Consider the following 26,525-nt stretch of genomic DNA (forward strand, 5'->3'; position numbering starts at 1 on the left):
GTTTGTTGAATTGGAACGTAGTTACCAAATGCAGACTGTAAATCTAGAATTTTTTTTTTCATCCAACTGAAAAATGAGAGAAATCAAAATTTCCTAGTTTCTTAGTCTAGTTTATGCCTGACCTCTGAGCGTAAATTGTGAGGATTTGAGTCTGGTGAGTCAGTGCGAAATCATTCGGTATGCAGCATTTACTACACAGTGTTTTCTTACACATTTGTGTAATTTGAGAAATAAATTTATTTCTCATCACCCCAGGAGTAGCTAAAAATGTAAACTGATGAAGAAAAGAAACAGGACAACAGTGGAACACCCAGCTGCTACCAAGAGTTCTGTTCAAGGGAAGACAACCATTTTTTTACTTCAGTGTTTAGAACTTAACTTTAATGACCATCACTAGACACTTGTATTCTCTAAACTGATTGGGAAGCTACATAAAAATGCACCCCCTTCAGAAAAAGCCAGTTCTTTGCTTTTCAGTGTGGTTTGGTCAAGAAACAGTTTCAGGTCCAGTGTGGAAATTAAAAAACAAAAGTAGGAAGAAAAGATGCATTAACCCAGATGTTAAAGATACAGAAGATCGTAGAATCATAGATACAAGTTCAAGCCCTGCTCTGTTCAAAGGACAGACTTAAACCCAAATCTTTCATAGTCTAGTTAGTGCTCTTATTTTCAGAGCAATGGTGGTTCTTAGGTGATGATCACACAATTATTTATATAAAGCAAAAAAGTCCAGACATTGAAAAAGACTCATTAAGAAAATGGACCTGGCCCTGGGTTTTCCATAGTCTGCAATTAACCTAAGCAGCAAGTGTGGAATCAGTCTGTAGTGTCTGTCTTGTTCAGGAGAAACTCATCTGTGTGCTCTCGTGGAATTCTTCAGTAAAATAATAATAAAAAAAGAGCAGTACCAAAAACCAGAAGGAAAATAAAATTGAGAGGCATGGCATGTTTCTTCTTACTCTGCAGTTTCTTTCTCTATACAGGCTGGAAGAAAACTACATTGTCTGTGAAGGAGTTTGTTTGCCGAGATGCATCCTTTATGCACATTATTTAGACTTCTGCAGAAAAGAGAAGCTGGAGCCCGCCTGTGCTGCAACTTTTGGGAAGGTAATGAGTAAATGCCTTCGTAATTTGTTAGATTAATTCTTGGATAGATGCACAATTTAGTACCCCTGTGTCAAAATTCCTCTCAAATTCACATATTTTCTGCTGCATGGAATCAGATGTAACTACACTCTTCCATATGAAGGGATTTCATGACATGAGCTTTAGGACAATGAAACTGAAATTCACTTTGCTTTATTGTTATTTCATTTTTTTTAAAAAGGCATTCTCTTTGAGGGCTTTTTTTTTTTTTCCCTTTTTGATGACGGCATTAATAAGGTTCTTTCCACAAAACCAGATCTGATATGGAAGACAGTTTTAATTATACTAAAGGCAGTGTAAAGTGAGATGTGACACAAGAAGCAATATAAGAAGTGGAATAAAAATTAATAACACAAAGAGCTTCTGAATGAAAAAATTGTTGATTCATCCTCTTTTATACCCTTCCCTACCATTAATCTTGAAATCATTTAATGAAAGGGAGATGTGAACTCTCCAAATTAAATCCTGAGTAGTCAGTGAAACAGGAAACCCAAAATGCTTCAAGGATCATCTTTTTTTTAAACACTACTGATCTAGTCATTGTTCATACATAGCAAAATGCATTAATTTAATTAAATAATAATAATGGATTTAAAATCCAGTTCATAAAATGTTCACTTACTGATTTTTTTCCTCTTAGATTGGATACACTGAGAAACTGTATGTCTAATTTTCATTAGACAATTTCAGTATAAATAAGAAAGACAATAGCTTTCTGTTTAAACATTGTTTTGACAGTGACCTGCTAGATGTATTTTAGATCTACCTCTATTACTGAATTACTTTTTTACTTAATAAACCTTTTGCCTTAAGCATCATTCATTTAAAGGAAGAGCTGGATGTTTTTAGGGCACTAATCTCAAACTCGGGAGTCCAGTGACAGAACGTTTTGCTTGACTTGGATTAAATCGCGTAACATGAATTCTTTATGTGCAGCGTAGAGCTAACAGAAACTTTCATGGGGTTTCAGTGAGCATAAATAGGTTTAAGACTGTCCAGCACTTTGATAGTGGAGGACACAGAAGTACCTGTGAGGCAAATATTTGCTTGCTTTAACCTTCAGATCACGCTTCAAATCAAAAATCAATTTATTTTTAGTTGTTTGACTTTGAAAACAGAATAGCTAGAAGGCAGAGGGCAGATCTTTCCCTGGTTCTGTTTAGATCTCTGAAGCAAAAGATACAGCTGTAGTTTGGCGACCTGAATGAAACAGGATCCTGGTGAAGAAAACAAAATTTTAAATTATAGACATGAAAACAGAAAGGAAGAACAGGTGGGAAAGGTGGGAAGGAGTTTATGGGTGGGAAGACTGGAGGTACACAGCAAGACGGATGAGGATGGGAGGACCCCTGTGTAAAACATGCTTAATTGTTTATGTTATTCATGAACTAAACTAAACCATGTATTTACACTGTGATTTTTTTCTATGAACAGGTTGCTAAGAGAGTGTATCAGTGTTAGAAATTAATACGGTTATTCTCTCTTTAGACCATTCGCCAGAAATTCCCTCTCCTTACCACAAGGCGGCTTGGAACAAGGGGCCATTCAAAGTAAGGCACAATTATCTGTTTATCCACTTATAGAACACGTTCTAGGAATGACATGCATTTCCATGTCTCCATAATATATACTAATTGGTGGGAGGATTATTCAGATAACAAGCCGCAAATGATAACTTTCATGTACATGACAAAACTGATACAGAGTTTGAGTTTGAAAACAGTGCTGCAGACATAATTTCTAAAATTAAACTGATTAAGCTTCTAAAACTTGTCATTGCATTTATAGAGCCATGCATTTGTTGCAAATATATGTCAAAATGTTAAAAATAAAACCATTTTATCATACATATGTCTTTGTTACAGCTGCTTATCTTTCTATAAATAACGTGCAATTTAACTGTGATTTTATTTGCCTTTTGCTAACCTAACAACTTTCATTATGTTCTCTATGTATCAATGTGGATTAATTTAAAGACACTAGAAAAAAGCATTGTCTTAAATTGAGAAGAAAGTGTAAGTCTTTTCTTTGTTGTGGGCAATTTATAAAAACTCTGAAAAGTACACAATCTACAGTGCAGTTATTTAATAAATAATGTATCCAATTAATTTGTATATTTGATGTGTGGAATATTAGGCTGTGGGAATAAATCACAGATAATTATATATCACGTATGGTGAAATTTTTATTAATTCTGGTTCTGGCATTATGCTTTTGGCCATGGTGAAGTTATTGTAAAACTGTGGTGAACAGTGGTAAAAACATATTCCCTTACATCCGCCCTCCCTCCTGTGTCCTGATATTAAGACTGCTGAGGAAGGACTGATGAATTGTCCCCAATCTGATTTTGTTATTTTAATAGGGGAATGCTACTTCTTAAGGAAATTAAAAACTGTGTGGTGTATTGCTGTAAGGAATGTAAAGAAGTCAAAATAATGCTCTAGGATATTGCTGATGTCAAGCTATGAGTTAGGTAACTCTAGGAAACTTCTGTCCCTGTTTGGGGAGTCACAAAGACAACAGTTCTCTGTACTGCCTGAAACCAAGACTGGCTCTGAGCTTTTCTGAGTGTTGTGGTTTAAATTTCAGCGTTTATCAATATTCACTTTAAAGAAATATTTAAACCTAAATACTGTGCCCATACCACTTTACTTAAAATAGGACTAGTTAAATAATTGTGTTCTTTTAAAGTAACTGTCCAAAAACTTCATGGTTTTAGTCTCAAATCAAATTTGAACCAGATCTTATCTGTATATTTCTGTTGATTTCAAAACAGGTTTTCCTAAAAGTAAGATATTGCTACAAGGAGCAAATTAAGATAAATATTGTGTCCAGCTTTCTGTGTAGACACAGAAGTTAAACATTTATTATTACTGCCTATATTTTAAGAGGTACTTACTTTTAAATGTGTGAGTATCCCTAGGATTTTTCTCATGTTTAAAATGACTAATGTTTTTATGTACTTATTGAATAAGATTCATGAAACTATCCTTGACTTGTAGGAGAAAGCACAAAGAATTGATGGTTCACTGAAAGAAAAGTAAACCCCAGAAAACTAACAAAGAAACATTTTGCTAATGAATAAGATAGAAAACCAGAATACTAGTATTAATAGAAGAACCTCAAACATTCTGTTTGTTTGGGAAAATCTTTATTTTGGATGATTTAGCCTTGAAAGAAAAAGTTACTCTTGTCTTTCAGTAATTTGTAAGAAAACTCAAAATGGAATTTTTTCAGGAGAGAGTACATCTGTATTGTCTAGAGGAAAATTGTAACTGAAGTTCATTTCTCTTTTTGTAGATGACCTACAGATGCTGAATAGAGGGGGTTTGAGGAAAGTTACTCTTAGAAAGGTTACTTAAGGGTGAAAAGAGAGATTTCATCTATTATCTGCTATGGTGAAGTTCAGCTGATATTACAGGCATAAGCTGATGTAGATTTATTCAGCTTTGCAAATGCATATTCACTGCTGGCGTTGTGTTTAAGATTTTAGGAGATCTGGCACTCTCTCTGGCAGGAATATTTGACAACCTACTAACTCATCAATGCCTTGGTTAAGTCTTAGGTTCATAAACCAACATATTTGGAGAACCACTTTCAAGTTATAATGAATGATTTAACAGACACTTAGAAGTCTCCCAAATGCTCACTATATTTTTGATCTGACATATCTAATGAATTGATAAACATAATCCAATCAAGATGCAAACTTCCAAAATATATATTCTGTGTCTGCATAACTTAAAGCAGAGTAAGTCAATATCTATTAAGTAAAGGAGTATGTTTAAAATCTAGTTTTTGACATGGGAATCTAGCTACAAAATTAATTGTGTTGGGATGTGCATCACTATATTCTCCTTTTCTCTAAGACTGGTAACAGTATTAGCACTGAAATACCTCACACCCAACATTTCTTCATCAGATCCCATATCCTTACTGACCTTGCTGGTATTATGTGCCATATTTTCATATGGATTAACTGTTCTTGAACAATTTCCTCAAAGGGATGAGGCATCAGTAGGTTTTGTTTGAACATCTGGCATTTGTTTCTCCTTATTTTTTTTTCATCAGAGTTTTCCTCAGAGACTTTTCCTCTGCAGTTCTTCCTTCCAGTAAGACATATTTACATTGCTCTTGCTGTGCAAAAAAGGACCTCACAAAAGGCACAAGTCACAATATCTCCAGTTCAGGGATTGAACACAGCAGCAAGTAGTCACAGAGAAGTGGCAGTATAAATAATAATCTTTGGTGGTCTATCTGTCTGTCTCTGATGTTGTGGACCATGTTCCCCTCAGAACCACAGACTCACTGAGTAGCAAATTCACTTCTGCTTTCACCAGGTAGCAGTTAATCACACAAATATCATTTATGAAGTATTTCCATTAAATTAATAAGCAAGTTAATGGACTGTTCATCTCTTTTGGTAAATGACTTGTTAACCTCTGCTTTTATGTCAGCATGGACTCTAAATGCTGTAAGCTGTTTCTCTGTGGAACAAAGCTAGCTCACTAGGACTGATAAGAGACACTTCTTACTAGCAATTAAATCCTATTTTTTTAAGCATGGTAGTGTACTGACATTGTTTTATTTTGTTGTTGCTATTATCATTTTGATATAACGTTAGTAGGAGCGGTAATAGTACTTGACAGTGGTATTTCATATGGCAGTATTGCCTGCGAGCTCTGTCCAGGAGTCTACTGAGCCAGATGCTTCAAAAGCATAAAAGGAAAAGACAATTCCTCTCCAATGGAATAATTGTTCTTATATTGCAAAAAAAAAAAAAAAAAAAAAGAAGCTCTAACTGCCCAGGAATAAAGTGCCTTATTGTACACTGCATGCGTATACAGTAATGTTATCAATAGAGCCTGGCTGTGGTCAGAAGACAGCAAAGAAAATCAGTTCCCTTTTCCATCATCTTTAAGGTGATAGAATTTGTTTTTCTCCCACACCAAAACAAGACCAGGCTCTTTCTAGCATCGTCATGAACGTGAATTGGATTTGAGAAAGATCTGCTGCTCTAAGGTGTGGGATACAGGTGCTGCTCTGAAGTGTGAGATAGCTACACAAATGTTAGTTCCTCCTCTGATTCCAAACAGCCCAGGTTCAGTTCTGGGCAAAGGAGAGACTTAAAAATCTGTCTAATAAATACTAGAACTTCGATCCTCAGAGTCAGAGTGTCTGTGTGTTTACATCCAACAACCCATTTGTACAAAAAGTGTCAGTGCTAAACTACTCATTTAAACATTTGGCCAAGAAGGTACAACACATTGGACACAATTTTGTTAACAAAGTTCATTCATCTCTCATGCACATGCTAATCACTGCAGATTGCTGAATGCAGAGAAAGTTTTCTGTATTCCTCCTGAGTGGGAGAAGACTGAGCACAATAAATACAGCAAATTACCTTAAATTAGTATTTCATAAGCAACATTTTTCTGTGCAGCAGGTTCTGAATCCACCTTTTGTGTAGGTAATGTTGAACATACTGTGATCACTGCTAGAATTCAGTTAGAATCTTCACGGTACATGAATTACCTGTAGTGGCTATTCGGGAACATGTACATACTGGTCAGACCATGCACACAGAAGACTGTTTGAGCTCGAGTTACAATTTAATTTCTTTGTAGACTTTGATCAATGATGAATCTTAGCTTTTATCCATCATGTCTGAAAACTATTATCTTATTTATTAGGAGTGATTTAGTGGGTTAATAAAACTGATATGGCAGCTGGCTCCGTGATAACAAGTTATTACAAGTCCCTGAACAGCTTAAGCCTATCATTTCCTTATCAGCTATCATTTGTGTCAGTGTATGCTAAAATCAGAGCTACTAGTGGCATAGGAACATATGTTACAACAAACCACTGAAATAAAAAAGAGGAAAGCTGTTCAGTTCAGTTTTTAAAAGGTTGGTTAAGAAAATTGCAAGTAAGTTCCTTATGACGACTGGTTTCATTTTATTAATTGTACCATGGAAGTATAACATAGTAAAATGCATATATTCTATACATATACATAGAAATATGCATATGAAGAGACAGAAGGTGGGTACTTGAAGTTGTATGTTAAAGATGTTATCAATGTGTCTGGGGTAGGTATACTACTCTCAACAGGAAGTCCAAATAAGCTATTTAGCTAATGACTTTGGGTTGTACGAGAAATAAATTTTTTATACTTTATTACTTTATGAAGTATTACAGATAGAGCTTGAAAAGTATGGATTATAATTTTTTTTTAATTGCATATGTGTCATGACTGGAAAGCTGTATTTTTCAGAACTAAAAATTCAACTACACTAATCACTGAATCAAGTTAGAATGATAACAGCTGCAACTTTAAGGCACACTGAATAGGTACTGAAAATAACTATTCTCCATATAACAAAATGGTAAATTCTGGTATCTTGGGGCATTCCCGAGCAGGGACAAGTATTTTTGCTTACTACTGGAAACCTGAGAATCCAAATCATACAACAGTTCCTATTTCTAGCCCAAATATGTTAATATTGAATTAGATGCTGAATAATTTAGATATTGAATCCTAACTCTGTAAAGAAGTAATACTTTGCCTTGCCCTCTGGCCCACTCTAACTTTAGCTGAAGGAAATTCCAAATTTGTGGTGAAACTGAATTTTTAGAATTTAAAAAATGGCATGTGATTGAAACTGGGAGATTTAGGGTGTTAGAATGAGATGTAGGCAACTGCTTGCTTACATGGCCAATGACAAATGTGCAGATAACATTGCTAAAGAAACAGTCACAGCTCTATTTTCTTTTTTATCCTCTTCAATGCACAACTTTTGCAATATCAAGACTAAGTAAATGCTGTTAGTTCAGAGAATTTATACATGTATGTTTTCAGTATTTTTTGTGTCACATCTAAAGTGACTTCATTTTCATGAAAGAAGAAAAAATGCTCATGCCTTTAGCATTTATGTCAGAACTCTGTCAAATATTAGGAATTTCCAGATCCAGGTCTTTGGTCCGAGTCTGTCTGTTTAATACTCCTGAACCAAAGCAGTGGTTGAAAACATTCAGGACTTTTAATTCACAACGTAGGTGACACAGTGCTGTATGTGAAATGGAGGACAACTGTCTAGCATTATGAGATTTCATGAAAGATCCCACTGGCGTCCTAAAATACCTTGAGATATCACTTTGATCAGCCAACTCTGACTTTAATGGATAAAAAGGGAGCTGTTATGAGCAGACGGTCTTACATCTGAGCTTTCGAGTATTAGCAGGCGTTTAAAAATGGTCAGTTACCCACATCACCATCCCTAATAAAAGTACACTTATGAGGCACGAAAAACAACAGAAAAGAAATAGGTGAGAAACTTTTGGCCTTCCTATGGGTCACCAAGTACCACTGCGATCTGGTTGTGTTATGTAGACTCATCAGTTGAAGCTATCATATTTAACAGCAGCCACTTTCTGTCACATTTCTTGGCTGTAAAATCCAACAGACTGTCCAGAAACAGAATGACTATTTCTGCTGAGATTTTAAAAATTATCTATGCTCAGCAAATATATCATCACCCAAATGAACATTTTCTCAAATATCATTTGTATCTAATGCCTTTAGTCAGCTTTGTAGGTATAAAACACTTCAGGGTTTTGTTCTTATCTGTTGCTGTCCTGTACAAGAATAAACAGTAAGATTGTGATTTTTTTTTTTTTTTTTAATGAGTATCACCAGGAACAGCAGAGATGAGCTGAAAACTTTTGTTTGTGAGTTCTATGAACTATTTGCTTCCTAAGGTTGCAGGTCTTCAAGCTTTCCAGAAGTTTCATTGAAATTGGTGCAATGTGTTGCAATATGTTACCTCTGTGTTAGGCTGGGTTTACATGCAATGTACTTGAACTACACTTTGAAGCAATTCAGTTAAACCAGCTGCCATGGTGTTTTTCAAGCAAACTTTAGTAAAAAACAAATGATCCTGAGTATCATAGAAACATAGAATAGTTTGGGTTAGAAGGGACTTTTAAAGGTCACACTGTCCATAACGTTCTTAGATAAATTTGGTTTAACGCAATCAGTTTTAAAATCTATTGAGTGGAATTTATAAGACGGGGCCTATCACCTGTGATAAATGAACTCAAGCAAACTTTGCTATGACTGGTAAAGAAATAGCTGCCCCCAGCTTGCTCTCCTGCCCTTCTCCTGAAGGTCACTTCCTTTCTAGCAAAATCAGAAAGCAATACCTATCTACTGCACAGCCAGTTTTCTTAGCACCAGCCCACCCTCCTTAGTGGAGGTGTTGGGCCCAGCACTGCAGAGGCTGAGAAACAGACACATTTGCTTCTTCAAGCTCTGTTTGGAAGCAGTAATCTCCAGGAGAGCAGCAAGGGAGAGTAATGTGTATGGGAACTGCTTAAAGCAGCTAAATGACTCAGCAGAGTTGGTCAGCCTACAACCTGAGAGAAGAATGAATGAATGACATATTAGCATTTTTAGTCATAGGAGGCTGAACACCAATTTATAGGGTACACTGGTGAGCTAATTTTCACCTGAAGAGTGCTCTGTGGGACTAGATGTATGTCTGGATATAACAGTGGTGAGTGTGATAAAATAAACCTGCTAGATCAAACTCAGCACCCTTTCAACAAACCAGGTAAAATGAAAGAGAATGCACATTAGGGAAAAGAGTTGTAGCATATTTTTAGGAGATTTGCTGTTCCATCTTTCTTGTAATAAAGAAAGTGTTTTAAATTTAAAGAAGATCATAGCCTTGAATTTTGGATCAAATAATGACATTAGTTTTCTATGAGATCAGATTTTGTTCCATGTCAGTGAAAGGAATTGATAGACACTGTTAAGAAAAGTTTTGAGAAAACACTGAAAATCAATTTGAGAGTTTGCTTTACTTGACACATCACTCATAAACACTCCTCTTTCTTCTCCACAGGTATCACTATTATGGAATTGGCATTAAAGAAAGCAGTGCATACTACCACTCTGTGTATTCTGGAAAAGGCTTAACCAGGTACAATAACATACCTTCTGAGACTTAGTCATTGAAGGACTAACTTTAGCCTTTCCTTCGGAAGGTATTGTAGGATGCTAATTTTTCTTGATACCAGAACTAGTATTGCTGCATGTCTCATTGTCTGGCATTCCTAGGTTTAAGTAGCAGTTTGCTCCCTGAAGACATTGATTTTCTTTTGAGAGGCTGATCTCGATCTTTTGCTAGTGTCTTCCATTATGGTCCCACCACAGTCAGTGCAGAGCTGCATCAACTTATACCAGCAGAGGATTTGTTCAAGTTCACATAAGGCAGCAAAACACCATTTCCAGAACACTTGTCTTATTTTGTTTGCTTGTTTGTCACCCTCTGAGTTCTTTCCCCAGGACAGCTTCCCATTATGAAACATCTGGAGAACGGTGTGAAGCTGGCACCTGTGGGCAGGAGGGAGGGGTCAGTGTAGATTAATATTTACAGGTCCTTTGACTGGCTAATATCAGTTTAAACCTAACCCAGGAAGCTCTAATTATATTTATTTAAGGGACAACTAGCAGGATCAATACGTTACGATAGCTGCCTGTTGGTTTGCCAAAGATTAATAGTTAGTAAAACAAATGTCTTTGTTCACATATGGCTTGAATGACGGCTTTCATTGTCTGCAGCAGTATACCTGTATAAGTGGGGACTCTGAGAAAGGGAAGGAAAAAATGAGTTTATAATCACACACAGAAAATTCAACTGCTGACAGATTCAGGTTATATCCAAAGAGATTTTTTCCAAATAATAGGACAAGCATAAAAAGTAAGAGTAATGTTGCCAATGATGCTTAAAATGAGGGATCTCTCCACTGCAGGATTTAAGGTATAATAGACTGGAATATGCCACTTCCTTGTTTGGTATTTATCCAGAGCTGCGGAGGTGTTGCTGGTACACAGTGAGATGAGGTTCTTTCAGAATACAGAATTATCTTGAACAAATTGCTCATTCAATTGACTAAAAGACAGTTATTTTCATTTAAGGGAATATAATCACTCTTAGTCCTCAGCTTTGTGTCAGCCAGTCCCCTTTTCATGTAAAGCTCTGTCCTTGCTCAATCTAGCAGCAATGAATGGAAAGAAAGTGGAGGTTCTGCAAAATTCCCCGTGGCTGGATTTCCAACAGTACATGCTCACATAAAGATGACATAGATACTTTCTGAGATTTTTGGGAGTACTCACTAGTAAGGAACCTTCCACTAGTTAGGAACCTCCTCTTTGTGCTAGGACTTATGCTCTCGTATGTGAGATGTTGAATTTTCAGGGTCCAGTAGTCAAATTGCCTCCCTAGCTGATTTAGAACAGAAACTCAGAAGCTCATTTTGCACTGCCTAGGCCATCACTGTGATTGGATTTGTCTGCATGAAGAGAATGACACAGTAGCCTGGGTTTAAGAACAAGCTTCTGGGTAAGGAAAGAGTCAGGCACAGTAGAGATTCAAAACTGAGAGTGAATCTCCTGGTTGCTGGCTGATCCATCATAAAATCTATCCTTTGTCAGATGTCTGTTCTGGTAGGTGAACTATAAAAATGGTTCCTGGATCAAGCTTGGGGCAGAAATAGGCAGGGAAAATATACGGATTGACAATGGTATCAGATCACACCATGCCCATGCACAAATATAGGCATATGGAGGCCTTTGCCACAAGGCTTGCCTGTTAGATAGCAGCTTGTCAAAAGATTAGAAGGGGCAGTGGGCCTCAGTTGCGTTGCCTAAATATAGGCCTCTACTGTCGTGTCAAACTTAACTGGCATTTGGGTATTAATATTCAGGTAATTGAGCTGCGTGCAATAGTCCTTAGATGCAAGGTTGCAGAAGACTGAATCCTTAAATTCCACTGTAAATTTAACCTCCCAGTTCCTTTACAAGTTCCAGCCTTGTACTGTGAAAGGCATATACCTAACACCAAAAAATCATTAGAATCCAGAGTGTGAAGGGTAGCTTTAGCTAGCAATTAAGGCTCTGGAGGAGCAAGGCTAGCAGATGTTGCCTCGAGTTTTTGTTGTACTTTCCGTGTATATTTTGCTGCACATGTGGAAATCCACAGTCCATAATAAATACATCCAGCTATGAAGCTAATTAGCTCCACATTGCAGTCAACTGAGTGATGCCTTCTTTCATACTCATTTATCAACAACCAAGGGAACTCTGTAGGTAACATATGCTGGACCATCATGTGATGGGAACTGTCAGGTGCCTGTGCCTGGCCTGAGCAAGAGGAGTTCCACAACCATTCGGCCTCTGGTTTTCTTTCCTGCCAGCAGAGCATCTCACGAGCATGAAACCACGATAGTGCCACTAATAATTGTAAAACTTCATGTTGCTCAGAGTATCTTATCAGTTGGCAGCTAGCAGAACAGGAAATAACAATAATCAAACAACATTTATCATTATACTGATCCATTAGATTCCCTACCATTACACATTGTCTACTATAGTAGTTATAATGTAGAATGTGTGCTTTCTAATTTCTGCATTGAAGAGCTGCCTGATACTCCAATGACTTAACTGGGCATCTCTCAGTTGGACTCTTAATAGGACATTCAGTATACTGCAACACATTTTGGGCAGTTAATGAATCTTTGATCTCAGAAATGCATTTCACCTCCATCAAAATAATGCTGTGGTGAAAAAGAATGGAAAGTCATTATGATTTCTTCATTTTCCTGAGAAGTTTAAGTTCTAGACATTTTTTTTTTACTCTAAATTTACTCAGCTCTATCAAAAACTTTATGTATTTCCTGGTAAAGACCTTATGGACTTGCACATATGCTGCCCTTTCGATATTTGTGAAGTTGTGAAGATCTGAAGAAAAAACTGAAACTGGGTTTTATACTTGATTGTGTGGTCAATAATCTGAATCTTCATGTTTTAGAAAACATCAGGAGGTTTTCCTGATACGCTTAGGCACTTGCAAACCAATGGAAGAATTTAAGAAAAAAGTATGATTTTTATTATAATTACATTTGGAGAAATGTGATCATTTTTCTAATTTATCTATTTTATATATCTATTTTATATGTGTATATAGATACACAAACTAAAAAAATGTTCTTCTTATGAAAAAATAATCAAAAGTGTTTATTTTCAAAGGTTCTCTGGAAGCAAGTTAAAGAATGAGGTAAGTGCTGTAGTCTTTCCTTTCACTTCTGTTATAATCCGAATACTATGTGACCTTTAGTTTTCTTCACATTAATATCTTTGAAAATTACAGCAATATTTTTCATTAAAGATTGGACTACATAACCTTTTTTTTCATGAAGCTGAGTATTTGCTCCTCTAAATATTCAAAGGAAAATAAGATTGGAAGGCACCTTCTTGGGTTCCTGTTCCAATCCACTTCCTCATAAATACAGAGGTTCATACTAGACCCTCTTAAGCAAAAGATCAAGCTCTAGCTAAATTTTTTGCGTTCATTGCTTTTACAGAAGGGCTTTTTCAGTATCTCATTTGTCTGATTGGAAGGCAAAAGATTTTTTTTTTAATAAACTGAATTTTATATGTCTTCATGAGGTGTGTCTTTCTCTATTTTTTGCTCTTCCTGACTTTTTCCTATGATATGTCTTTTTGCTGCTTTTGCTTGCTAGATGGAACAAGCAGCAGCTTTTAGTCACTTCTGATCAGCCTTATAGCCTTTCACTGTATTTCTCTGATTTGAATATCTTTATAGAAAAAAATCATAAAGTCTTGTGAATGACATGTCTCAAATTTCTATTGGAAATGTTCCTTCTGATGAACACTGGAACTGCATTTGGTTTTTGGCTTGTCTCCCCCTCCTCCCCAAACCCCCACCAAAACTTGCCCACATGTTCACTACTGTATACTATGATATAGTCACTGTCATTCTGGTCATATTTATACTAGAAAATTATGGATTATTGTACATTAAGGATTAAAGATTTCTTACAGGATTGTTCTTTGACACTGAATTCAACTGGCATGGAGTAGCCTGCATCCATATTATTAAACTCCTGAACCTACAAAACAACATAGACACATCTCAGCCACATTGCCACGGAGAAAAATCCCTAGCATGCAGTAACTGTTGAAGCATGACTAGGAATTGTTTGGGAAACTGCTAGTTGGCATGGGCCAGAAGAATGCCAGTATTGCCTGGAAATGTTTCCTGACACCATTTAATTTACCAGACTAAATATACCCTCTGTGATCAAGTGATACACAGCAAATCTTTCTCCTTTTTCATTTCCAGATAAGCAACTCCTAGGTGATAGCAGAAATTCTTATTGGTCCCTGAGAGTGTAGCTTTGCTCTATTGATTTTCATCCCCTTTATTGCCACTGTCTCAAAGCCATCCAGATCTTTCTACATGACCTCTTGGTCTTCCTCTTTATTGATGACTTCATTAGCTCATGTCAGCCAACTTAATCTATGATATATTCAATGAGATTAGCCCCAAGTCTAATCTTTGACAATCTTCACTTCAAGCCCTTTTCAACCCAGTAGTTTCCCTGTCAACACAACTTGTTAGCATTTCATCTGGAGTCAGTTTCTTAAACATTTTACATTCTTTTACTAATCCCCATGCTCATCAGCATAACTAATAATTTCCTATGGTGACACTACATGAAGTATTTTACTGAGGTTCAGATAGGTTAGATCTGCTGCATTTTCCCCATTCAGACAATCAGCTATCTTATAAAAAAAAAAAATGATAGTGCTGGATTCATGAGCACCACTACAGCATTCATTCTTTCAGAGTTTTGGCATGGAAAATTTCTAGTTCCCTTGGCATAAATGAATGCACATTTACTTCCATCTCTGATGTAGCATTCCTAGTCTGTTCAGGAACTGACAGTCCCATAAACCTATCTTGTTTCTGCCCCAAAGTTCGATATCTTGGTCCTCCCAGAAGAAGAATCACAGAGGAGTTGGTGGAAATAAGGGAGAAAAGGCATGTCAGTATGAGTTTTTGATTGTCTGTCTCTGTGCTGTCTGAGATTACTTAGGCAAGTCTTAAAAGAAAAAAAATAAAATTACTTTCATGGTCAAAACTAGATTTTAACAATGTTAGCATACTGAAAATTTTGCAACGTACTTTCCATTAAAGTGAACAGATAATATATCCTTATTCATTTGCTTCAAAGTACATGCAATTAGGTATTCCAGAAAGATTTACAATGATTGCGTAAGGTGTAATTCTCAGTAGGAACATAAAGACATTGAAAAGATGTTAAAGCACTGATTGTCTAAATATACTGAGTAAATGGCATTTGAATGAACACTTATTGAGTGCCAGGGACACTGTTTACTTCTGGTATGTTTTATCACATTTTCTAGTATTCTCTCTGTAGGGGGAGATATCAGCAAATTCTTTTATCTAAACCAGTTAGTGCACCATTAGAGTTTGCATGGTTAATTAGGCAGATAATATTACTGTCATTATCTTAATGTTAAATGGCCATTAGAAACAGATGGCATTAAATTGAAAGGGCAAGTGGCAGTGGGTTAAAATATTAAGTCTAGAACTGAGGCACAGTCATATAAGTCCATTAGCAAGGTAAAAAACATTGCGGATTATCTTCTCTTAAACCTCCCACCACCATCACTGCCTTCTTTTAAATGAACTAATCTCTTTTAATCAAAGCTTTTAATATATTTCATGGGTAATTGCATAATAAAATCATTGAGATTACTGTTACTAAAAAAACCAAACCTTCTGGTACTGAAAGGCAATTATAAAACTGCAAAAGTATTGACATGAAGACGTACTAATGTTTCTAAATTTCTATAATTTCTTTGACTTAGAGCTTTATATGTATTTGAATAGCACATAGCACAGACAAAGTGTGTTTACACAATGTATGCTTTCATTTTTTGCTGTCTGTTTTGACAGACATATGACCTTATAAAAATAGGGATATATGTGTGGTGAATGAGTCAGTTACAACTATAGTTTTCTGAATTCAGTATTTGAGAGAATTTCACTGGAAACTAGCCCCTGATTGGTGAGTCAACATATATAAGAAAATGCTTCCTTTTGCACACTTTTACATGATAAGTTATGTATCTACTATTCCCATTTCAGTGAAATCTGACTGTATACAAAGGGGTAGGAAAAGGCCACTTCAAGTACCATTCAAATGCCTAGTGCATGACCATAAATCCCATTCATTAGTACAAAGGGAATCTGCACAGAAGTAGTGGATTTACTACAGGAACAAGCAGAATACCTGCTCAAGGCTCTGTGCACTGCCTTGATACCAGGACTGGGTGGGCTAGAATGGTACAAAAGGTGTCAGCCAAATAACCTTTAGGTTTGAACGCAATCCTGTGAGAATAAGTACAGTTCAATCAGTAAGGACAGAATCATAATACAGATTTTATCGCTTCTCTTGAGGATGAGGATTTCATCTCAATGATACTATTTGAGAGCTTAATAAGCATAATATTGTATGCATTATTAATTTAAGCGTAGGAACACCATATCACTATAGAATGTCACTGCTCAACTTTAATGAAGAATAAGAAGTAGACTAGATGAGATTTTATGGGAGTATTAGGTTAGAAGTCTAAACAAGGGTTGATTTACCATATATTGTTTCATGGTCAGTATCCACACATGTGAGGGTACTTGTTCTTTCATCCTTCAGTCACATCTCTGCTCTCTTACTGAGGACGTAACAGTCCATACTGCAGAGGAGAGCAACAGACCGTATTCTGCTTTAGCTTTTAAACATAGATTAAATTCTAAGCTTCTAGGATTCCATGAAGTAATGTGGCTCAAAGGCTGCATGAATCTGAAAACTGTATTTGGTGGAGTTTAGATCTAGGCACATATTTAATTACCTTCCTGAGCTGGAATCCAGGTTTGGATAAGCATCAATATTTTGGAAGAATTATCTGAATGTAAATATTCTGTAACCTTGGGACACTTATGAAATAATATAAACATTTAGCATGAATTGTTGGTTTCAGTTGAATCTCTATCAGCTATTTAAATGTTCCTGTTTCTTTTCCTTTCTGTTTCAGGGTGGTTTCACTCGTAAATATTCTCTGAGTTCCAAAACTGGAACACTTCTCCCAGAGTTTCCAAGTGCTCAACACCTTTTGCTTCAAGGATGCATTTCTAAAGACAAGGTAAAATGTGAGCTACTTCTCTTCTGACTTACAGATCAAAAATTGCCACAGAATGTTACTTCATATCTTAGCCTTTGAGGTATTGACATGAAAGAGCCAGAAATGTCCATAATCAAACAGAGGTGACAGATTTATAGAGGGGGCAAACCTTTACTAACACCGATTAACTGGCTTTCCACTGGAAAGGTGGTTGAATTATTTACCTATTAACTGACTTAGTATTTTACAAAGTGATGGTATGTAAGATGAGGAGAGCAAAACAAACAAATAACTGAGAGTTGTATTCATTCCAAATGCCTTTGGATTTAAGGTAAATTTTGTTCTGATTAGATCAGAACAAATAATTCACAAAAAATAGTTAGATGAAATTTACTCTCTTTCATTAACTGTTTGAAAAGAGACTGTGAAAATCTGAGCATATAATTTTTTTTTTAATTAGTAAAACCTTATTTGTCAAATCAGTGCTCAGTATTACTCATCCTAAGGGTAACTGTTCAGTTAGAATTATTGCTGGCATATATTTTATGTCTTTGCTTGCCTGTGTGTTACATCTGTGTTGTTTCTGGTTACGTTACAGGCTGCTACATCCCTGAATTGTGCTAGAAACCTTTTGATAAACATTGTGAACTCTCCAGTTTAGCTTCCAGTATGGGTCATGATGGTGGCTGTCTTCAGATACATTGCTTTAAAGCTTTTTGTTTTATGAGCCCTTCATCTTAAGCCCTTCCTTTTCCTCTTAAGACTACTTCTATGGAAGTAGTGAAGCCTAGGATTTCTGTTGTGAGGTGCTAAACAAAAGGAGCGATTTATAGTACAGACATCTTAGCTGGAAATCATTCAGTTCCTAAAGAAATCCCAAGTACTGGTGTAATCAGCAGTGTGCATCACCTGCTGCTAGTGTCCATCAGCAAATTGATATCTCCCATATATACAGCATTCTCATAACATTTAAATTTGAAGAGCCTTTGAGGTTCTTTGCAGACCCAACACAGCAGTGCAAGCAAAACTGAATTTTACCACTCCAACAATGAAGAAAAAGATGCAATTCATTTTCTCTTCATTCTTTGGCCAGCAGCATGAAATTGCTCTGATGTTAGGACCAGAGGATGGGAGGGCCCAGCAGGGCTTTGTGAGTGACTTTGTCTGGGGACAGACTCATGGAGTTAAGAGAAGACTGTGGGAAGAAAGATGAAATTCTGTGTGTCTTCCTCTCTCTCTTCCTTTGCTGCTCTTTCCTCATTCCTTGTTGTCTTATTTTCTGTTTCCTTTCCTTACTGTCTTTCCTCTCCTTCAGCTTATCTGACCAAGGGTTATTGAACTGAAGATATTTAGGTGCTCTATTGAAGGGAGCCCACACATGAAGTAGGACTCCTGCATTAAGCTCCTAAGAAACTGCATGCAACTGAAATCTCTGAAGAGTTCATAAATGTAGCTTTCTGTACTAAAATACAGTTATAATTTCTGTATTTTATGTTTCTGAAGAAAATTTACCCAAACTTTAAACTTCCATCAACCTCTTCCAAAAAAAAACCTCTTTAAAATATTCTTGAATCTTACCCTTTGCCACTGTTTTTCAAAGATACATGGTTAAAGAAGCAGCTCTGAAAGTCAACAGAAATCTGTTCTTTCTCTTTCTTTCAAAGAAATCTGTATGCTAAATGTATTGAAATAAGGTGGTACTAGATTTGTTCAAAACATGGTATTGGTTTGCTGGAGAAGTTCACAAGCTATAACAAACTTTCTGAGATTGTGGACCATAAAAATGGTTTTGCTGGCATTTTTCTTTCCTTAAAATACTTTACAAAATTCTTGTTTTATAATTTCCTACAAATTTAAAAATTTACTACCATTTTTTTACCTCTGCACAGTTATTAAAATAAAGGAACACTCCACTCAGATAAATTAGCCTGATGAGATGAAAGGGAATTCTGCTTTTTAAAGTTCAATTCGTGTAAGGCAGTGATTAAACTTTGACTGAATGACTGGCAGCTATTTTCTCATTTGTCCAACTAGATGATGTTTCAGAACACTCATAGACGCCTATAGTAGCCTAATGATTAACTTGCACTACTCTTTGGGATTAATCTTAGCTTCAGAAAGGTGAATTTACTTTACCATCTGCCTGGCTAATCTAGTTATTGCCTTGCTTTGATATCCACATTTTCAGAGTGCATGCAGATTCAGATGCTACATTTCTGACAACGGCATTGAGACTTAAAGATGTCAAGAAAAACTAGAGAAGAGTGACCTCCTCGTCACTTCTGGATATACAGACTGCCTATTTGTAAATACATATTGTAATACAGTTTATATTCTATATTTAAATACTAGCTACAGAAAGCAGAAACCTAGATCACTATAGCAGTAAAGGAGAGAGCTAAGAAACTCTGTTTAATCTTTTTTTCTTCCAAAATAGGTAGATACTCTTATCATGATGTACAAAACACACTGTCAGTGTGTCCTTGACAATGCAATTAATGGGAACTTTGAAGAGGTAAGGTTGTTTGAACACACATTCTTGGTATATATGCACAGGGAGCCATGAAAGCATTATTTATGTCCATGAATCTACTCCTACTCCTTCAGATTCAGCATTTTTTACTACATTTTTGGCAAGGAATGCCTGACCATCTTCTTCCTCTACTTGAAAATCCCATCATCATTGATATCTTCTGTGTCTGTGACTCAATACTGTATAAGGTAAGTTGAGCATTTAGCTACATGGATAATCTAACCATGTTAAAGCTTTTGCTTGTGTAACAACAGCATTGATATTAGAATAACAGGATGCTATGACTGCTTTCTGTCTCTTACTGTGTAAATCAGCAAGGATTCCGTTGAAAGCAGTAACATAATACTGACACATGTAAGAGCTGAACTCCGGTCTCAGCTCTGCTGCATACTTAATGTGTGACTGCAGGCAGCACACCAACAGTGAAATCCTGACCTCCTTGCTTGAGTATAGCTAAAAGAAATGCTTCTATGCTTCTCTGACAAGGCTAACAAGTTAAGCCTGGATGAAAACCAAAGCCTTGTTTTTACTTGAAAGATTTTTGCAGTTTCTACCAGCAAAGAGAGTCTGTGGCAGATCAGTAGGTGATTCCTACATGTGAATCTGCTACTCACAGGTTGTGTCAGGCCATGGTTTCATGTTACAGAGCTAGAATAATTCTAGGTTAGGATATTCTTGCCTCTCCTGCCTTCGTTTCTGTTCCTATGCTGCTAGATGTACCAGCAAAACTGCTGCACTCTGAACTGGTTGGGGTTTTAAAAAAAAAATATCTAAAGAACATTTGTTTTGCAGAATTTTTGTGCCATATGTGTTCTTTGATCTAGTTCGCAGCATGATTGCACAAATAGTTGAAACTAGGTGAAACTATTGAATGTTGTAAGGTCAGGATTAAGTGATAGAACACAGAGGAAAAAATAAAGTAAGTAATGCTACTAAAGTTTCCTGAGTTTTTAATTTGGAAGATCAGACAGGATCATTAATTAACAGTTGCAAAGTACTTTAAGTTCCTCTGATAGGACAAGCCGTATAAATAGAAAAGGATTGTCATTCTCTCTCTAACACATTTCACAGTGACAATGGGAAGAAGTAACTATTGGCGTTAATAGTAAGCAGCAAACAGTCAAAGCAAGAGACTTAGGGCTGTTTAGCACTCAGTGCCTTATTGTCATTTGTCATTCTTTACAGTACAGAAGTGTGGGAAAAAATCCAGAAAAGATGAAAATATATATTTCATAGAAGCATATCAAGCTGTAAAGTAAGAAGTGTTTTAGCTAGCAGAGTGAGGTAAAGGTGATTAGCATCAAAGATCATAATTACTACCCTGGAGATGAACCATTAAGCCTCATTTGTTTGTAGAGGTTATATTGTACCTTGAGTTTATGAGTTTTTTCCTGCTCTAAACATTCTGTCCCAATAGATCCAATATTAACTTGGAGTATTACAGGAGCAGTAAACTAGAAATTGAATAAGGCAGAATTTCTCAAAAGTTCATGAATTTACTATTGTGTCTCTCCTTTGTCTCTCACCATTTCTCACTTATAATCATGTTAGATAGTCTTGACAGCACAGCTGCCAGAAAGAAGGAGGAATTCCATTGCATTGTTATCGAACCATTTACATCAGTACTGGAAACAGATTTTTGGGATATAGGCTAACAGCTTTGCCCTCTCTAATAACATTCCTTAGAAAGCACGCCAGACAGAACAGGGTTTTTTTTGGCAAAAGAGTTCCACGCCACACTTAGCTATAGGGGATTTGTTCTAAACTCTGGACACCTTCAGTGCCACATGCAGTATGGCAGAAAGAAGAGTCAAGTGGATAATAGCACTTGAGGACTTGGAAGATGCTTGATTATCTTCTTTACTGAGACTCACAGTGATGCTAGAAAAGACATTTCATTTCTACATCAACATCTCATTTCTACAGATTTACTTACTGTAAGACGTGAGTGATAGAACTTTCTTCTTTTACTGGCATGCTGGCATACATTGAGAATGGGAGCTACCTAGGTATATAAATACCTCATATGTTCCTATTGAGTAGTGATGGGAGAAATCTAGGTATATAAATATCTGGACAATAGGTTGAATCGCTTTATTCTGTATAAATTTCCTGTCCTTATCACTTTGCAATCTAAGTAGACAAGACAGACATGAATGAATAAATGGCCGATGGAAGCTTGATATAATTTTCTGTTACCTTTTTGAAGGTTCTTACAGATGTACTCATCCCTGCCACAATGCAAGAAATGCCAGAAAGGTAGGTGTTTGACACTTAATAATAATGCTACATTCGGCTTTTTAGGCATATTCCAGGTAAAAAGCAGAAATTCTGTATCCTTGAGAAATTTTCTCACAAGATTTATGCTTATTTTTTGGAACAGTAGAGTATGTATGGCAAAACACTGTCAGCTCCAAGGACAGCTATAGAACAGCCTTAAAATGTTACATAGTCTTTTAATGTTCCACTTCACTGGCTTGTTGAATCTTTTGAAATAGATTTCTTCTACATTAAAACCCTAGAAGATCAAAAAAGAAACAAATGTACTTGTGTTGTTTAAGGAAAAATATTTTTTACCTTTTTTTTTTGGTAATACTTCTCAGGTTTATATCCTATGCATGACCATAATATCTAAGCATTTTCTCAATGAGACATTAATAAGAGGATTATTATAAGTTAGCTTTGAATCTTCTTGTTTTTCCCTTCCCTTGAAGGGCATCTTGTTTGGGATTTTGAGTCTGACTAAGGCCTTTAGCTTCAGATATCTCTAATGTTTTTTGGATTTCTTATGGTTTATTCTTAAAGCTAGTGTTTTTCAACCTATTTCAATTGGCAGAGGGCTTACCATTTTTCTCAGAGGAGGCATAGATCAACATATAGTCAATTCTAGCCTTTTGATGATTGGCCATTTCCTTTTTCCTTTTAGTGAGACCTGAGATGTAATTCATGGGTATGTCCAGGAGTCTATCAATCATAGATGAAACCAAATTATTTAAACTATTGCAAGACATTTTTTTACTGATGTTTCTCTAAAACATGTTTTTTTTCCTATAGTTTACTGGCAGATATAAGAAATTTTGCAAAAAACTGGGAACAGTGGGTTGTTTCCTCTTTGGAAAACCTACCAGAAAACCTGACAGATAAGAAACTGCCAATTGCACGAAGATTTGTTTCTTCCCTGAAACGACAGACTTCATTCCTGCACCTAGCCCAGGTAAACAGAATAAGACTACATATAAAAAAAAAAGTAAATTAGATTCAGTGTACCTTGCTGGCTATCAGATATAATGCATTGTTTTTTCAAAGTTCAACTTCAGCCATGGAAGACTTAAATCTTGTAATTTTAGCCATCTGAGAAGGAAGTGGCCATAAATAGATCTGACCAAAACTTCAAACTTTTGGAGTAGAAAAGAGAGAAAAGACCATGGTTATAATGAACTACTATTATGGGAACTTGTGGCAATCAAATAATGAAGTGGAATATACGGGTATTTGTTTCAGTTCCAAATTGGAAAATATCAGGTGAACCTAGCAAAGGTTCACTGTCTTGTCCATGATGTCCTTTAGTGAGCTTATTTCTTTTTGAGTTTTGACTGAAAGGAGAACATGTGAGTGACAAGTAGCTGAGGGCTCCAAGGCTGTGTTGGCACAATACAGGTAGCTGCAATTAGGGGGCACCTCCATGTGATGGTTTGTTAGATTATCAAAAGGATACAATGCCTTTTAGGGAACTTAATTGCTAACATTTTGGGTTTTGAGGTGGTAGTGCTCATGAATAACTGTAGATGCACCATATATTCATCTTGACTTAATTTCCTTTTTCACAAATATTAAGACAGAAGTAGCACATGGGTGACATCGTAAAGATGACCTGATAGGAAGGCGCATCAGAAGAGCATTAGAAGTCTAATGGAATGAAACATTGTCTCATCTGATCTACAAAAAACCCAGCCGCGATAAAAAAATTGAACAGAGTATGATTCTTCTCTGAGGAGTTACTTCAGTGATCCCCAAGTGTGGGTCTGTGCTGGTTTTGACTGGGATAGAGTTAATTTTCTTCATAATACCTAGTATGGGGGTATGTTTTGAATTTGTGCTGGAAACAGGGTTGATAATGCAGGAATGTTTTAGTTATTGCTGAACAGTGACTACACAGAGTCAAGGCCTTTTCTGCTTCTCACACTGCCCTGCCAGCGAGTAGGTTGGAAGTGCACAAAAGGATGGTAGGGGACACAGTTGGGATAGCTGACATCAACAGACCAAAGAGATATTCCATACCATATGACATCATACTCAGCAATAAAACTAGGGGGGAGTTTGGCGGGGTGGGGCACTGCTTGGAACTGTCTGGACATCGGTCGATTGGCAATGAGTAGTTGTTTTTCATAGAATTATAGAATAGTTTGGGTTGGAAGGGACCTTTAAAGGCCATCTAGTCCAACCCCCCTGCAAGGAGCAGGGACATCTTCAACCAGATCAGGTTGCTCAGAGTGCCATCCAACCTGGGCTTGAACGTTTCCAGGGATGGGGCATCCACCACCTCTCTGGGCAACCTGTTCCAGTGTTCTACCACATTCATTGTAAATTTTTTTTCCTTGTATCTAGTCTGAGTCTACCTCGTTCTATTTTAAAACCATTACCCTTTATCCTATCACAACAGGCCCTGCTAGAGAGTTTCTCCCCATCTTTCCTATAAGCCCCCTTTAGGTACTGAGTGGCCGCTATAAGGTCTCCCCGGAGCCTCCTCTTCTCCAGGCTGAACAGCCCCAACTCTCTTAGCCTGTCCTCATAGGAGAGGTGCTCCAACCCTCTGATCATCTTTGTGGCCCTCCTCTGGACCTTCTCCAACAAGTCTATGTCCTTCTTATGTTGGGGGTACTAGAGCTGGACACAGCTGCTGGAGAGCAGAGTAGAGGGGCAGAATCACCTGCCTCAATCTGCTGATTACACTTCTTCTGATGCAGCCCAGGATGCAGTTGGCTTTCTGGGCTGTAAGTACACATTGCTGGCTCATGCTGAGTTTCTTGTCCACCATCACTCCCAAGTCCTCCTCAGGGCTGCTCTCAACCCATCCTCTGCCCAGCCTTTATTTGTGCTTGGGATTGACCTGATCCTTGTGCAAGACTTTGCACTTGGCCTTGTTGAACTTCATGAGGTTTGCATGGGCCCACCTCACCAATCACCTCCTTATGTGCCTTAGCAAGGTTTCCAGGAGGATCTGTTCTGTGATCTTGCTGGGCACAGAGGTGAGACTGGCCTGTAGTTCCCCAGGTCTTCCTTGTTTCCCTTATTAGAAATGGGATTTGTGTTTCCTCTTTTCATTTGCATCACTTATCTTTCTTGGGTTGTTTGTTTCTATTAGTTTTTCCCCCTTTTCCTTACCTTTTTTTTTTTAATTATTAAACTGATTTTATCTCAACTAATGAATTTTCTTACTTTTACGCTTCCAATTCTCTCCCCCATCCCACCAGGGGGTGGGGAGTGAGTGAGTGGCTGTGTAGTGATTAGTTGCAAGCTGAGGTTAAACCATGACAGAGTCTCAGCATTTTACCTCGCCTTCTTTTGCAGATTGCTCGGCCAGCCCTTTTTGATCAGCATGTGGTGAATTCCATGGTGTCAGATATTGAAAAAGTTGATTTGAATAGTATTGGTTCTCAGGCATTCCTTACAATCTCAGGGAGCACAGACTCTGATGGGGAGGTCTACAGTGAATGTAAGTCCATGGTGATATATTTGTGTCATTAAAAGTAATTCACTCTTTCATTCCGTGCTACACCAGTCTACTTGGTCTGAGAAAAGGCACATGTAGACACTGCATTCTCTAGTCTAGCTCAGTGTTAATTTCAGTAGCTTTAAGAAAATCAATTGGTTGCCCTAGCATGTTCTACAAGAACAGAAGCTTGCACTGGGAAGTCATCCCAGCTAGATGACTTTAAAGAGTTGCCAAAAAAAATCAATTACATGTCAGTTGCTGAGTGTAATAAAATGTCTTTTCAAATTTTGTCCTAATCATATGAGGGTGTTAGCACAGATCAATTCTTGAAAGATGTCTCAAAAATTCCATATCATTATGACTTAATGTAATTGATGTTTGAGCTAAGTTACTTTTTTTTGGTATGAATAGATTTTTTTTTTTGCTGAAAGTTGATCTTTGAAAATATACATTATTTTGTATAAAGTGTAACAACTATTTTCATACACAAAATACAGTGAAGTACAAATTTTGAGGGTTTTGATTTTGATATACATACTTGTTGAAAAAAGACATAGCTATTTTCTCTATTAAAAAGACAACTTTTGTCATAGGAATTGCATTGATCAGAGTTTGGAGAGCTGAAAGGAGAGCAATAGCAATGTATTGTCTTCTAAATATTGTTACTTTGATCATGAAAGTTTGGCTTCTTTAATGGTTCACAATCCTATTTGCATTTTCATTTGAGTTGCCCATTTCCTACTTTTTGTGTAATTGTTTTCTATTTTGTTCTTTGTCTTTTTTTCACTCCAGTTAAAAAAAGAAAAGGAGAAGATAAATTACTGGTCATTCAGACACTTTTTCAAAATGGGAATTGGAGAAATTGGTTTTACATTATATTGTAAAAAACTTGTAAAATATAAGGGAAACCTAAAACAGTATACAAATCTGCCACATTACAGACAAAGCTTTACTACTAAATTTAGTAATAGAAAGGTTTTCAAGGCTGAATCTTAAAATGAATGGAAAATATAAGAAATTTTTTTAACTGTTATTTTCTTGTAGAACCTCATTGT

The 26,525-nt window shown here is 36.6% G+C and overlaps 1 protein-coding gene across 2 annotated transcripts in view; it reads left to right on the forward strand.

Annotated features, from left to right (window-relative positions):
* RFX6 (regulatory factor X6) overlaps positions 1-26,525 on the forward strand; it is a 36,171-nt gene that overhangs the window by 830 nt on the left and 8,816 nt on the right. For both annotated transcript variants that reach the window (XM_086745216.1, XM_086745217.1), the window contains exons 3-12: positions 984-1,107; positions 2,635-2,696; positions 10,056-10,133; positions 13,241-13,268; positions 17,138-17,245; positions 19,662-19,739; positions 19,832-19,945; positions 21,967-22,016; positions 22,812-22,971; positions 25,326-25,470. In XM_086745216.1, the coding sequence (XP_086601342.1) occupies positions 984-1,107; positions 2,635-2,696; positions 10,056-10,133; positions 13,241-13,268; positions 17,138-17,245; positions 19,662-19,739; positions 19,832-19,945; positions 21,967-22,016; positions 22,812-22,971; positions 25,326-25,470 (947 nt within the window). The remainder of the gene's footprint in view (positions 1-983; positions 1,108-2,634; positions 2,697-10,055; positions 10,134-13,240; positions 13,269-17,137; positions 17,246-19,661; positions 19,740-19,831; positions 19,946-21,966; positions 22,017-22,811; positions 22,972-25,325; positions 25,471-26,525) is intronic.

This window comes from Chlamydotis macqueenii, chromosome 3 (genome assembly GCF_036417535.1).
Source record: "Chlamydotis macqueenii isolate bChlMac1 chromosome 3, bChlMac1.mat, whole genome shotgun sequence".
In the NCBI taxonomy this organism is placed as follows: domain Eukaryota; kingdom Metazoa; phylum Chordata; class Aves; order Otidiformes; family Otididae; genus Chlamydotis; species Chlamydotis macqueenii.